The sequence below is a fragment of the Hyperolius riggenbachi genome, chromosome 8 (genome assembly GCF_040937935.1).
Source record: "Hyperolius riggenbachi isolate aHypRig1 chromosome 8, aHypRig1.pri, whole genome shotgun sequence".
Taxonomy (NCBI): Eukaryota; Metazoa; Chordata; class Amphibia; order Anura; family Hyperoliidae; genus Hyperolius; species Hyperolius riggenbachi.
In genome coordinates this window covers 54,352,943-54,367,209 of record NC_090653.1, presented here as the reverse complement: position 1 = coordinate 54,367,209, position 14,267 = coordinate 54,352,943, and the positions used below count along the sequence as shown (strand labels likewise).

At 46.1% G+C, this 14,267-nt stretch overlaps 2 protein-coding genes across 2 annotated transcripts in view; both read left to right on the top strand.

Moving 5' to 3' along the window:
- The window catches only part of LOC137528824 (oocyte zinc finger protein XlCOF6.1-like), a 93,090-nt gene that overhangs the window by 53,188 nt on the left and 25,635 nt on the right, over positions 1-14,267 (top strand). The window lies entirely within an intron of this gene.
- Positions 8,699-12,898, top strand: LOC137528826 (zinc finger protein 662-like). Its single transcript, XM_068250447.1, has 2 exons — positions 8,699-9,058; positions 10,876-12,898. The coding sequence occupies exon 2, from the start codon at positions 11,138-11,140 to the stop codon at positions 11,888-11,890; it is 753 nt and encodes a 250-aa protein (XP_068106548.1). The 5' UTR covers positions 8,699-9,058; positions 10,876-11,137; the 3' UTR covers positions 11,891-12,898.

Here is a 14,267-nt window from a genome sequence, read left to right as displayed (position 1 = left end):
AGTACATTCTACTTGGATGTGGGCACGTGTACGCGCTTTTTAAATTTCAACATTAGAGGGTCCTGGATGCTTAACCCTAAAACATAGAAAGCCTAGTTATAAGTAGGATTGGGACTGTTTTTATTTAATCATGTTACTTCAGGGTCCTTTTAATCCAGTACAGGTTTGCTGGATCGCTTTTGATATCCACATAAACTTGTTGAGTTAAAGCATAACTGAAACCATTTTTGTGTTGATTAGCTTGGAGAAAGAATAAAAAGTATGTCAGGTTTCTGCTGTGATCTTTCTCCATTGAAGATTTGCGCTCACTACCTATTCTTCGTTCATCGTTTTCCCTCTTAGCCTCTCCTACTCTTCCATTCCTCCTCCCACTTTACTTTTCAGTTCTCTTCCCTCCCTCCGAGCCTTCCTTCTCTCCTATCTGCCCTCCCCCCCTCCCCTTATACTCCACCCCCCCCCCCCCCCCCTCCTATTGGGATCCTGATTGCTTTCCTAGGTGTTTGTAAATGACAAAACAAAGAAAGGGACACCGAGAGCCCAATATTGTAGTAAGTCTTGACACCAGATTATAGGTAATCACGAAGAAGTAATACTCACAAATCTGGGTTACCACAAAGGCAACCACTGCACTGTCAGGTGGGGAGATTAGACCTGATTCCACTAAGGTTAAGAAGTCGCTCTCTGTAGATTGGAAAGATGGGGCAACACCCCTCCACCAATGATAGACTTATGATAGACTTGAAAATACACTTTAAAAAGAGGAGGTAATAGTGAACTTGCCTCCTCCAAGAAGACACCAAAAATTATTGGTTTATAGTAAACAACAATTTATTCACAATACTCCAAAAGTGCAATGCATTTCGCAGGTTTAATCCCGCTTCATCAGGCAATAACAGAGTAATAGCATATAGGGTCAGTAGAAGAACCAAGCGCCTAAATGCTTTTCTAGGTGTGGTCCAAATATCCTTCTAAGCCATATAAAATCTGGTAAAGTGCACAGTCTGGATTCACACCACGTCAAGGTTATATAATAACTATTCCCTTTTGAAGTGACTAAACTATATTGGGAAAAAATGATATATGTATACCCTAGATTTGGGTTTCTGTGTTCCAGATATTTTCTCTTGTACATGATATAATCATTGTAATCTATTCCTTTGTGAACACCCAGAGACTGGGTTTATTTGTTGCTATTGGTTATGATATTGCAATAAAGCTGCAATTGTTTTTGTACAACTGAATGATCTATTTGATATTGTTTACTTTCATTAGTCTTTTTTTTAGGCTTTCTTTAGTTGTTGGGTGGGAGCATTCATTACTCTTAACATTCGCCCCCTCGAAGACCACGTTCACAGTGGTGCATTGCGGTATAACAACCGCTTTGTACTGCGACTTTCCACACGTCCACGCACCATCTATGTTCACAGTGCGGCAGGTGCGTTGCGATAGAACCGGCATTGTAATGCAGTGTGCTACTGGTAAATGCGGGCATTAAAGGGACTCCGAGCAGTGCAGAAACTATGGAACAATGCACATCATTTTAAAGCTCTCTTTTTCCTCTTTCCAATGATATATAAACCGCCACCCTACGCCTTTTAGTTTTCGCTATTTTCGCGATTGAAATTGCCGCGGCCGCGATTTCTATCGCAAAAATAGAGAAAACTAAAAGGCGTAGGGCAACGATTTAGGTGTCGTCAGAAAGAGGAGAAAGAGAGCTTTAAAATGATATCCATCTTTCCATAGTTATATTGTATTACACAGGGCGACTTTTTGTCAAAGTCAGCAGCTGCATTCAGCAGAATGGAGCTGCTGACACTGGGGAAAGTGTCGTCCTGTGTAATACAATATAACTATGGCTTGATGGATATCATTTTAAAGCTCTCTTTCTGACGACACCTAAATCGTTGCCCTACGCCTTTTAGTTTTCTTTATTTTCGCGATCGAAATCGCGGCCGCGGCAATTTCAATCGCGAAAATAGCGAAAACTAAAAGACGTAGGGTGGTGGTTTATATATCATTGGAAAGAGGAGAAAGAGAGCTTTAAAATGATATGCATCTTTCCATAGTTTCTGCACTGCTCGGAGTCCCTTTAAAGGTAAACTGAGATGAGGGGGGGAAAGAACTGATACTTACCTGGGACAACCTCCCTCGCTGTCCTCCCGGGTGGCTTTCTTCGCCTGCTGTCGATCCCGGTAATTCTCGTTAAGTCACGTCAGTCGGGCTCTTCTGCTTGTCGCGTTCATGTCCCCAGGAGCATTCTGGCAACGTGAACCTAACTAGTATGTGCGGCCGAGCCACTTATGCACAGAAGAGCCCGATTGAACAAGGATTACCGGGGCCAATAGCAGCCTAACAGGACGGTGAGGTAGGCAATGGTGGTCATGGGCTGGAGGAAGCCCCAAATAAGTATCAATCCTTTAAGCCCCCCCTCGTCTCAGATTCTCTTCAGAACTGAAAGTGAAGCAAGCTTCTCATTGACTGTATGCTTCATTGTACCTGATGCAACGTGCGCACAATACGCAGAGCCTCCCCTTTCCTGATCCTTTGCGTTGCATTTCTGCTGTCACAGGGAAAACAATGGCCACTGTGAAAATGGCTTAAAAAGTTCCAATACTTTGATTCTCATTACTCAATAAATGAAGGGAAATGGAGGGAAATTACACTATTTGTATACATTCATTCACAGACCGCCTTTTGTGTGTGTTCAATTGTTCAGTAAATGGATCATGTTTTACATCCTTTTCTTACCAACACTGGTTACTGGAACAAGAAATAGGTCAATCTTCTTAACGGGATGCTAAACAGAAATAAAACCCTGATGCAATCTAAGTCTTCCCTTCATTTACAAGGTTTTTCTTATTGATTTTTTTTGTCTCTCCACTCAAGACATTTCCCACTTTTCCTGTTCTAGGTTTCTGTGTTCATGCATCAGAGATTGCAACTTACCTCACTTCCTTTTCCCAGAGACCTGGGATAGTGGAACAGGAAGTGAGGGAATCTTTGAAATGGTACCCAATCAGAAATAAAAAACGCAACACTAATTTTAACTGTTCATTACTAACCTTAAGGCTGGTTTCACACTGAGAATTGGCCGAACAGCATTGAACGAGCCCCACCACACTGCCAAAATGGGCCTTCGGGGATTACCGTGTTACTACGCGCTAATCCCCTTCTGGCTTACAGCCAAACAGGAAGTGACACTCTCTTGCTCACTTCCGGTTTTGGAAATACGGAAGTGTATGGAAGCTTATTGTAAAAATATGCTTCTGCGCATGTGCGCTGCAACGCCACCACCGCATAAGTTTTTAAGAACCCTGCGTTGCCAGACTTACATGACTACTGGTCCGTCACAGGAGACACGGTAACGTAGGTATGCGCTCGTGTTAGGGGACTTCCGACGCACCGCACTGCAGGCAATGTGATTTAACCCATAGACTTTCATTGCCCTGTGGTAGGAATGTGGTAAAATGCTGCACCACCCCTCCCCAGTGTGGAAGGGGCAGGGCCCTATATGGTGTTTTCTTTGGAATCTGTATGCCAATTACAGATAATTACCCTCACTTCCTATTCTAGGAGACAACAGTCACTGTGACAAGTAGTGAAAAGAATAATACCCAAAGTGGAAATACAAATACGCTATGGTTTCAACCTTTTTCCAGCAGAGTAACCAAGCAGCTTGGGGTGACCCAAACCACTAGGAGAGTATAGAGGACTAAAAGAGACCAAAAAGCCCTCCTACTAAAAAGCAATGCTTGGTGTGATTTGCTTTCTTAAAACAGAAGGAAACTTGCAATAATTCAGCAATAAGTGAACATCTGTGGTTACCCACAATGCACCACCACTGAATATGCAAATTATCTGTTTATGCCCCTGTAGCCAGGCTATGATCCAGAACCCTATAGGCTTGCTCTAAACCAGGGGTTCTGGATGCTAGGCTGGCTACAGGGGCATAAAGAGATCATTTGCATATTCAGTAGTGGTGCATTGTGGGTAACAACAAATGTTCACTTATTGCTGAATTATTGCAACCTTTTTCCACTGTGCCTAAAACTAAGAAATGTTTTAGCTGGAGATGGTCTTTGATTAATAAATCAGCATTGTTTTTTACTGTTTAGCCAAAAGTATTATGTGGGTGCAAAAGTATATGTAAAAATCGATACTTTAGTGGATAATTACAGCTTCCTGGAACTTTACAGCATTCTCACCTTGTGGATGGATGCTGCAAAGGCTTTCCCAATCCCCCACGGTAATTCTGCTCCCGACCAGGAACCTATTCGTCTTCGCAGTCTTGTGCCCCTCTGTTTATAAGCATGTTGTGGTGTCGGTATGACCTTGATCTTTGGCGTTCCCTAAAAGTCATGATGTAACCTCTTTGCATCATCATGCTAGTGCCGCGTTACTCATGTGCAATAGAACTTTCAATCTCCTAAACAGCCAGTTTCGGATTCATGTGTTGTTGCGTATAATATTGAGATACCCTGTCCGGAAGACCCATTAGGACTGCACCATTCTTCGTACGGGGTGCACATTTACTTCAGTACTGCGGCAAGCAATAGCGGAGTGATTGCCACATCTCCTCCTGTTACTTGGCTATTGCTTGCTGCAGTACTTGCTGCAGTACTAAAGTAAATGTGCACCACCTATGGAGAATTGTGCACCCCGTACAGAGAATGGTGCAGTCCTTTTTGGAAGCTCCCAGCGCTGCTTCTGGGAAGGGCATCCCAATATTATAGGGCAACTGTGCATGTCTCCAAAACCAGCTGTTTTTATTGCCTATTTCAGAGACTGAAAGTTCTATTCTGCATGCACACAAGTGACGCAGCGCTAGTGTGATGATGTGAAATGTTTACATCATGACGTTTAGGGGATGCCAACAATCCATGGCATACATACACCTCAACGGCAGGACCAAGCTGTTTATGCACGTAAAAAAAGCCATGCGCAAGCTGCTCCGGCTCACGTGGCGGTGATTGACCGCACCGCTCGCGCAGGCGCAGTACAGGCCGACCTGGGGGTCTGCCTGACGTCATTGCCGGGGACCGGGACGGAGCAGCTGCGGGGAGAGCTGCGGCAAGGGACATGCTGGGAGCTTGGGGCTGGAGAAAGCCCCCAGTAAGTAGCACTTCTTTTCTTTAAAAAATATCTGTAACATCAAAAAGTCCCCTGGGGGCGTACTCACCTCGGGAGGGGGAAGCCTCAGGATCCTAATGAGGCTTCCCACGCCGTCCTCCATCCCTCGGGGGTCTCGCTGCAGCCCTCTGTACAGCAGCGATGTAAATATTTACCTTTCTCAGCTCCTGTGCGGGCGCAGTGGCGGCTGTCGGCTCTGAAATGGGCGGAAATACCCGATCGCCGTCGGGTCTGCTCTACTGCGCAGGCGCAAGTCTCCGACGCCTGCGCAGTAGAGCGGGCCCGACTGAGATCGGGTATTTCCGTCTACTTCGGAGCCGAAAGCCGCAACAGCGCCCCCGCTGGAGCCTGGAAAGGTAAATATTGAACTAACGGTCGGGCCGCTGTTCGGAGGGCTGCAGCGAGACCCCCGTAGGACAGAGGACGGCGTGGGAAGCCTCATTACAATCCTGAGGCTTCCCCACCTGAGGTGAGTACCCCCCAGGGGAACTTTTTGAGTTTACAGTGTCTCTTTAACATTGCCTGATGACTCCTTTAAATATTGGTGGTCCCTATATCGAATAGAAGTGCTGGCACCACCCATCCACATGGAAACCAGAAAGCAATAATTCGCTGGTTTCCAATCAAATTCCACATCAGGTGACGCTGCTGTCCAATTGGACTACAGGTTATCACCTGGGTATGCTTCACTGTCTGGCCCGCTAACACTTCTACATTATTTTATGTATACTTCGGCCCCCCAGCAGTCTGAAGTATGTTGACCCGGCCCTCAACCCAAAACGTTTGGGTACCCCTGGGATAAAGGATTCCAGCGCTAGAATGAGGGCGTAGAAAGATTGGGAAAGCCTCTGGACTATCCAAAGGCTTCCCCCTACTGAGGTAAGTATATATATTTTTTTTAAATTATTTTCACTTCAGGCATAGCTCCCAACTGTCCCTCTTTCAGAACCACATCCCCCTGTCCCCCTTTCTTCTTCATTTGTCCCTCTTTCAAAATTGATGTACAGATCTGTGTTAATATATGCATTGTTCTACTGAAAAATGTGTTGAGGCCTTGTTCATATTACAAATCACCAGCACTATCACAAACGCTAAGTGATTTGGTTAGTGATTTTACAAGCGCTTTGCCCTGCGCTTAGAAAAACACTTTTGTGGAGCGATGTTTGTTTACACTTCCTGACGTCATTCAGGACTTGAACTCAGGAAGTGAACGTCAGTCAGGAAGTGAACTCTTTTGACCCAGAAATGAATAAATACAATGTATTTATTCATAAAAGTGCATGGGAAAAAGTGTTTTTTCAAGTGCTTTGCGATTTCCCTATACTTTCTATTGAACACAAATGCTCAGAAAATGGTACAGGAGTTGTGTTTGCGATTCAATAGAAAGCGAAGCGCTCAGTTATGAATACTCTCATAGGAAATCATTGCACAAGTGCTTTTAGAGCGATTTCAAAAATTGCCAGCGCTTAAAAAAACAAAAAAAGAAAACACTCATAGTGTGAACAAGCTCTTAAAGTGAATGTAAACCCAAATAAAGAACAAAACAAAAACATACTTACCTATGGAGAGGAAAGGCTCTGTGTTCTATAGAACTTTCCCGTTCCTCTACTTGTCCCCTCCTTCCAGCGCTGTTACTCCCGTTAGTAGTATTTGACCGATCGGTCGATTACTGCAGCGCCACACCAGGAGGCTACGGAAGTCTTCGGGAGCCCGAGTGCTCCTGAAGACATGCGGCTCCATACTGCGCCTGCGCTAGCACGCTCTCTCACGCACTGACGCATGCACAGTACAGAGCCGCCTGTCTTTGGTAGCACTTAGGCTCCTAAAGCCTCCCACAGTGGCAGATTGGAACGAGGTGACTGTGAGAGGAATGGGAAGGCTCTATGGAACCCAGAGCCTTCCCTCTCCTTAAGTATCTGTTTTTAACGTCAATTTACATGGGCTTTCACTTTATTCCCATCAATTAACTTGATCTAATTTCTTATTTTCACATCTTAAAAATAAAAACTAATGATAATACAAAGGACCAGTGTGAATGATAAAACTACATCCATGGTTAGAGGCGTGGCATGGGAGTGTCTTTAAAGTGGACCTGAACTCTTGCACAGGACAGATGGAAAACATAGATAAATGCTCCTGTAAGTATTTAGAGAGTTTAGCCCAAAGGTACCCACACTTTTTCAGCTTGTGAGCTACTTTTAAAAATAAGCGAGTCAAAATGATCTACCTGTGTACAATTTTAGGAGCACACTTGTACATACAAAATGTAGTGGGGTCAGGATCTACCATGAAGTCCTTTGTGATCTACCGGTAGATCGTGATCTACTCAATGGGCACCCTAACTTTAGCCTGTCTAATTCCCCCTCATTTGTGACTAATCACAAGTTGTAATTTGAGCTCTCCCCTGTGCCACCTGACTGCTGCCGAAGATAAGGTCATTTGAAAGCACAAGATGTTAACAATATGTCTGCTTCCATAAAATCAGGAAGTAGACACACTACAAATGTATTGTAGGATTTGTATCAGCTGTAAAAAAAAAAAAAATGTTTTCCTTCAAAGGTTATTATGATGTTGCTTAACTTTTAGATTAAAGAGAAAGTTCTGAGTTCAGGTCTTCTGAGTTCAGGTCCGCTTTAAGCGCCCTCTTTCATATCACAAATATTGGGGGGGGGGGGTGCTTCAGGAACTCTTTTGCACATTCTCTCTCGACCTTGGCAACTGGCACAGCCTACAAGTGAAGAGTAGTGTTGTCCGGATCATGAACGATTCGGATCTTTGATCCGAATCTATTTTATGAGTCGATCATCCGAATCATCAAAATGAACGATTCGGATCGCAAAAGGGGCGGGGCCAGGAGCGACACGCCCCCTCTCAGCAGGCAGCGGGGTCCTGGAAGCAGAGCGGAGATGGATCGCTCTGTTGGATGGGAGGCAGCCTTGCAGGGAGACAGGTAGATGAGAGAGAGGGGACATGGGTGCCACTGCCAGATATGTGTAGAGCACACATACTGGCTATAACGTGCTGCCCATTATAGGCTGTCTGTTCCGTAGTTGTGCTGCACAGTGAACACATTGGAAGCTTTTGGCTCAGCACAGCTCAGTAACTTTGCAGACAGTGTGATTGAAAGGCAATATAATCCTCCTGCACTCGGCACTAAACAGCTGCACTTATCTTCTGGGAATGCTTTCTTTCACTGTGCGACCTTTTCTTTCAAAGTACACAGATGAGCATATAGGTGAAATATATGTAAAGCATATGACTTCAGCATGTGGGTATTACGTGCAAACATTTCTGCTCGTCTCTCCTCCCTTCTCTGTCCACTCCCTGCCCTCTGTCCATCTTCTCCCCTTCTCTGTGTGTCCACCCCCTCCCCTTCTCCTGTCCACAGACCTGTCCTGCTGTTCATTTCACCCCCGAATGCTTCCGGTAGTAAAATGATCCGAGATTCGGATCAAAGATCCGGATCTCTTCAATGATCCGATTCGAATCATCCGGATCATTGAAAAGATCCGAACTTCCCATCTCTAGTGAAGAGTGGAAATGCAGCCTGCGTTCCAACTATACTTCCGCTAATCTCCAAATCACATCGTATCTTGGCTCCGAGAGCTTTGCGTTCCACGCTCTTCCTCTCAGCCAATGAAAGCGCGGGGGTAGCGAGAGTCAGATCCAATAATCGCACGGATGAAGAAATAGATGCAGCGGATTGGTTAGAATTTCTGCTCCTCATATCCATTCTCCAATCAGATCTCGACTTTCATTTCCTGGTGTTCCTGACTCCCACATCAGCGATAAGAGTTTATTTAAAATGTTACAGCAGCGGGAACCTCCGTCCTAGGATCACACCGGGCGGCAGAGGAGAGCCGAGCCCACAGTGCGCGGAGCCCAGCTGGGCGAGAGAGGAGAGCAGGCCGTGATCTCAGAGGAGCAGGTACCGGAAATGTGTGATGCACGAGGCTGTCACTTCCAGATTCACCCAGCACTGCCAGCATAGAGATCACCCAGCATCACTGCCAGCATAGAGATTACCCAGCACTGCCAGCATACAGAAATGCCAGCATAGAGATCACGCAGCACTGCCAGCATACAGATCACTGCCAGCATACAGATCACTGCCAGCATAGAGATCACGCAGCACTGCCAGCATAGAGATCACCCAGCACTGCTAGCATTACAGATCACCCAGCACTGCCAGCATAGAGATCACCCAGCGCTGCCAGCATAGAGATCACGCAGCGCTGCCAGCATAGAGATCACGCAGCGCTGCCAGCATAGAGATCACGCAGCGCTGCCAGCATAGAGATCACGCAGCGCTGCCAGCATACAGATCACCCAGCACTGCCAGCATACAGATCACCCAGCATCACTGCCAGCATAGAGATTACCCAGCACTGCCAGCATACAGATCTGCCAGCATAGAGATCACGCAGCGCTGCCAGCATAGAGATCACGCAGCGCTGCCAGCATAGAGATCACGCAGCGCTGCCAGCATAGAGATCACGCAGCGCTGCCAGCATAGAGATCACGCAGCGCTGCCAGCATAGAGATCACGCAGCGCTGCCAGCATAGAGATCACCCAGCGCTGCCAGCATACAGATCACCTAGCATCACTGCCAGCATAGAGATTACCCAGCACTGCCAGCATACAGATCTGTCAGCATAGAGATCACGCAGCGCTGCCAGCATAGAGATCACGCAGCGCTGCCAGCATAGAGATCACGCAGCGCTGCCAGCATAGAGATCACGCAGCGCTGCCAGCATAGAGATCACGCAGCGCTGCCAGCATAGAGATCACGCAGCACTGCCAGCATAGAGATCACGCAGCACTGCCAGCATACAGATCACCCAGCACTGCCAGCATACAGATCACCCAGCATCACTGCCAGCATAGAGATTACCCAGCACTGCCAGCATACAGATCTGCCAGCATAGAGATCACGCAGTGCTGCCAGCATAGAGATCACGCAGCGCTGCCAGCATAGAGATCACGCAGCGCTGCCAGCATACAGATCACCCAGCACTGCCAGCATACAGATCTGCCAGCATACAGATCACCCACCCCTGCCAGCATACAGATCACCCAGCACTGCTAGCATACAGATATCCCGCCACTGTCAGCATACAGAACACCCACCCAGAACTGCCAGCATAGAGATCTGCCAGCACTGCTGGCAGAGCTAATTACCCTTTGAACTTCCCTGAAGTAAAACCTTATCTGAAGCTGTCTTTTACCGTTTCTTTGCTGTATAAGTGCTTCAGTGAACAGGAATGTGTTGGACCCAAGTTGGGTTGAAGAGTTTAGAGAAGTGCTTTTGCATAGATAATTGAAGTTTCTTAACTTTTCACATACTGGGAACAATATGAGACTCTTTTCTTTGCTACTAATGTTCTATCTCTTCTGCTATGAACACACAATGCAATATCCCATCCAATTGGTGGGTGAATGGACAGGAAGTTGTACCATGTGTACATGTCCAAACTGCTCCCGATCGATAAAGGGATTGATTTTCCGATAACGTTGCAAAATTAATCCCCTTCTCGATTGGAAACAGATCAGACATGTTGGAAATAATCGTGCGATTCCTGACGATCGTCGGGGAAATTGCATCGTGTGGTCCCAGCATTAGCTGTACTACACATACAATTCATCATCTTATAAGTGTATTTTCACTTCAGATTCCCTTTAATGTAGAGTAGTGTTTGAAATGTACAAAACTTGTTAGAGGTTTCTCAATTTTGTTTCTACAGGTAAAACGATTGTATTAAAGAAAAAAAAAAAAAAAAAACCTCCGAGCACATCCATGGAATGGTTTTTGCTTGCTTCAGTTTACACATCTCACAAGACATCACATATCACAAGACTCTGCTGATGGGACTTTTAGATCATTTTTGCACCTTCAGAATAATGTGAGCCTCCTTGTATAGGTCATAAACTCATGAAGGACTACTTGGAGTCATTCTCCTGTGCTGTTCAGATGTTTGGCTGAAGATCTGGGTGGTTAATAGCGATATGGAATCAATGCGCAACCTCCGGTCTGATACTAAAATCTCCAAAAAGCACATGAACGAGACGAATGAAGAGGTCCAGAGGAAGTCCGATAGCAGCTCAGACTATGAGCCATCCAGTGATGGGACTTTTAGCAAATCGGATAAAGAACCTTTCAAGGCTGAGAAGAAGCGACTCTATTCATGTCCATTGTGCAAAAAGACCTTCAAACAGGCTGGTCATTGCAGGAGGCACAGAGAGATGCATGCTGGGAAAAAAAGCTGCAAATGCCCAGAGTGTGACAAAAGCTTCAGAGACCAGAAGGACCTTGACGTGCACACGAGGATTCACACGGGGGAACGACCTTTTGAGTGTTCGGAGTGTGGGAAATGTTTTGTCACAAAGGGTCACCTCACGGCCCATCAGAGGTCTCACACTGGCGAAAAGCCTTTCAGATGTCCGGAGTGCCGTCTTGGGTTTACTTACTCGTCGTGCTTGAAGAGGCATCTAAAAATCCACAGCGGCGATAAACCGCACAAGTGTCCGGAGTGCCCAAAAAGTTTTGGTCGCAAGACTCATCTGAACAGGCACTTGAGGATTCATACCGGGGAGAAGCCCTTTAAGTGTGAGACATGTGGGAAGACGTTCAGTAGAAGGTTTGTGCTGGTATCGCACCAAAGACGCCACGATGGAAACAAACCTTTAACTGAATCAGAATCTGAATCAGAATCTTCTACTGACTCTTCAGGTGTCACTGATGACTCGGATGATTGGTGAAACAATAAGCCCACCCTAAGAACCACATGTGGAGGTCTGGGAGCAAGAACCATTGTGGCTGGGAACACACTAGGCAGTGCGTGAAAGGTTGGGTTTTAAAGCGTATGCGTTTTTTTTTGTCATAATGAAGTGCATTTTGAGTGCTTTTGCGTATATGAATTGCAAATTCAGTTTTTGTATGCGTTTCTGATATGCCTTTTATGCAAGTTTTTTGGAACGCACATTTTAGATGTTTGGTCTGGCTCATCACTAGGAAGTCAAAAAAAAAAAAAAAGTTTGAACGCTATACCTCTGGGTCACCATTGACATTCATTATGTGCGTTTTAGATGCATCAGCGTCTCTGTCTAGAGTTTCTGTCTAGTGTGTTCCTACCATGTTTGTTTCCAAGAGCCTTAAAAATGCTATTCATGCTGGCAATGATGTGCAACAGCAAAGAAAGCCTTGGCGTATAATAACATCTCCCAAATTTGACTTCCCTCTATTTAAAGTGTACCCGAGGCAAAGTGACATTGTGAGATAAATGTGTCTGTGCAGTACAAAACCTATTAACCTTCCTGGCGGTAAGCCCGAGCTGAGCTCGGGCTATGCCGCGCAGGAAGATATCTCAGCCCCTGGTGGGGCGATTTCCTCCATTTAAAATGCTGTACACGCAGCTAGCACTTTGCTAGTCGCGTGTACAGCTTGATCGCCGATCGCACGCAGCGGCGCAAGAGGCCCCCCCGCCAGAGCCCTGCGCTGCCCGAACCAATGAGTTCCGGGCAGCGCTATGGGCTGGATCGGAGGTGTCTGACGTCAGGACGTCGGCTGACGTCCATGACGTCATTCTGATCGTCGCCATGGCGACAGGAGAAGCCAAACAGGGGAGCGCGTTATATACGCGTTCCCCTGTTTGCTATTGATGCCAGCGACGATCGCACTAGAGGGACACATGCGCCCTCTAGTGGTGTTTCATGTAGCTACCACTCTGGTAGCTTTACATGAAACGCAAAAAAAAAAAAAATTAAAAAGGATTTTTGCCAATTTGGCAAAAAAAAATTAACCGCCAGGAGGGTTAATAATCAGGCTGTCTTGCTTGTTTTATTTTGCTGCCTGAAAGAGTTAACTTCTAGGCATGCAAGTGACAGCTTCCATCTTGTCACTACCTTGTCGGAAATACAGTTGTGTTCAAAATTATTCAACCCCCACTGAAATTGAGTGTTTTGGCCAGTTTGACATTGATTTTGATGATTTCATTCATCTTGTTTACAATTAAATCAAAGAGGCACTTGTAAGCCAGACAAATATAACATAACATTTATAATGAAATAACTACAAATGTCTTTTCTGTGCTCACATCATTATCAGTTTTATTCAACCCCCAAGTGACATTCATTCTTAGTACTTAGTGCAACATCCTTTTCCAGTTATAACAGCTTTTAAACGTGAAGCATAGCTTGACACAAGTGTCTGGCAGCGATCTACGGGTATCTTAGCCCATTCTCCATGGGCTAAAGCCTCCAGTTTAGTCACATTCTTAGGCTTGCGCGCTGCAACTGCTTTCTTTAAGTCCCACCAGAGGTTCTCACTCGGATTTAAGTCTGGTGACTGCGATGGCCACTCCAAAATATTCCAGCCTTTAATCTGCAACCATGCTGTAGTGGACTTGGAGGTATGCTTGGGATCATTGTCCTGTTGAAAGGTCCAACGTCTCCCAAGCCTCAGGGTTGTGATGGACTGCATCACATTTTCTTCTAATATCTCCTGGTACGGAAGAGAATTCATGATACCTTTAACCTCTTGAGGACCGTGGGCTTAAACCCCCCTAGTGACCAGGCCATTTTGTTCAAAATTGGCCACTGCAACTTTAAGGCCAAGCTGCAGGGCCACGCAACACAGCACACAAGTGATTCCCCCCCCCCCCCCCCCCCCACCCTTTTGTCCCCACCAACAGAGCTCTCTATTGGTGGGGTCTGATCGCCCCTGCAGTGTTTGTTTGTTTTTATATAAATATTTGTTTTTTCTTTTTATTGTTATTAAATTGGTGTATTTTTTTATATATTTTATTTCCTCCGTCCCTCCCCCCCCCCCCCCCCCCAGGCACCCAATAACGGCGATCAGTCTCTTGTCCTCTCTTATCCTCCAGGGGGACAGCCGTGTCACACGGCTGTCCCCAGTACAGCGCTGCTGCAGATCGCAGCGCTGTACAACACAAGTGGCGATTTCGCCATTAGTCTCCCGAGCGGCGATCGCAGCATGCGTGCGATCTCCTGCAAATGCAAGCCCCAGGACTTTACGCCAATCGGCGTTAGGCGGTCCTGGGGCTGCCGCCGCGGCCACGCCCATCGGCGTGACTCCGTCGGCAAGTGGTTAACATGCTGAAGCTACCCTGTATAATTT

What these genes read in the sequence shown, in the direction of transcription:
- LOC137528826 (XM_068250447.1), top strand. Translation starts at nt 11,138, where the DNA reads ATGGAATCAATGCGCAACCTCCGGTCTGATACTAAAATCTCCAAAAAG.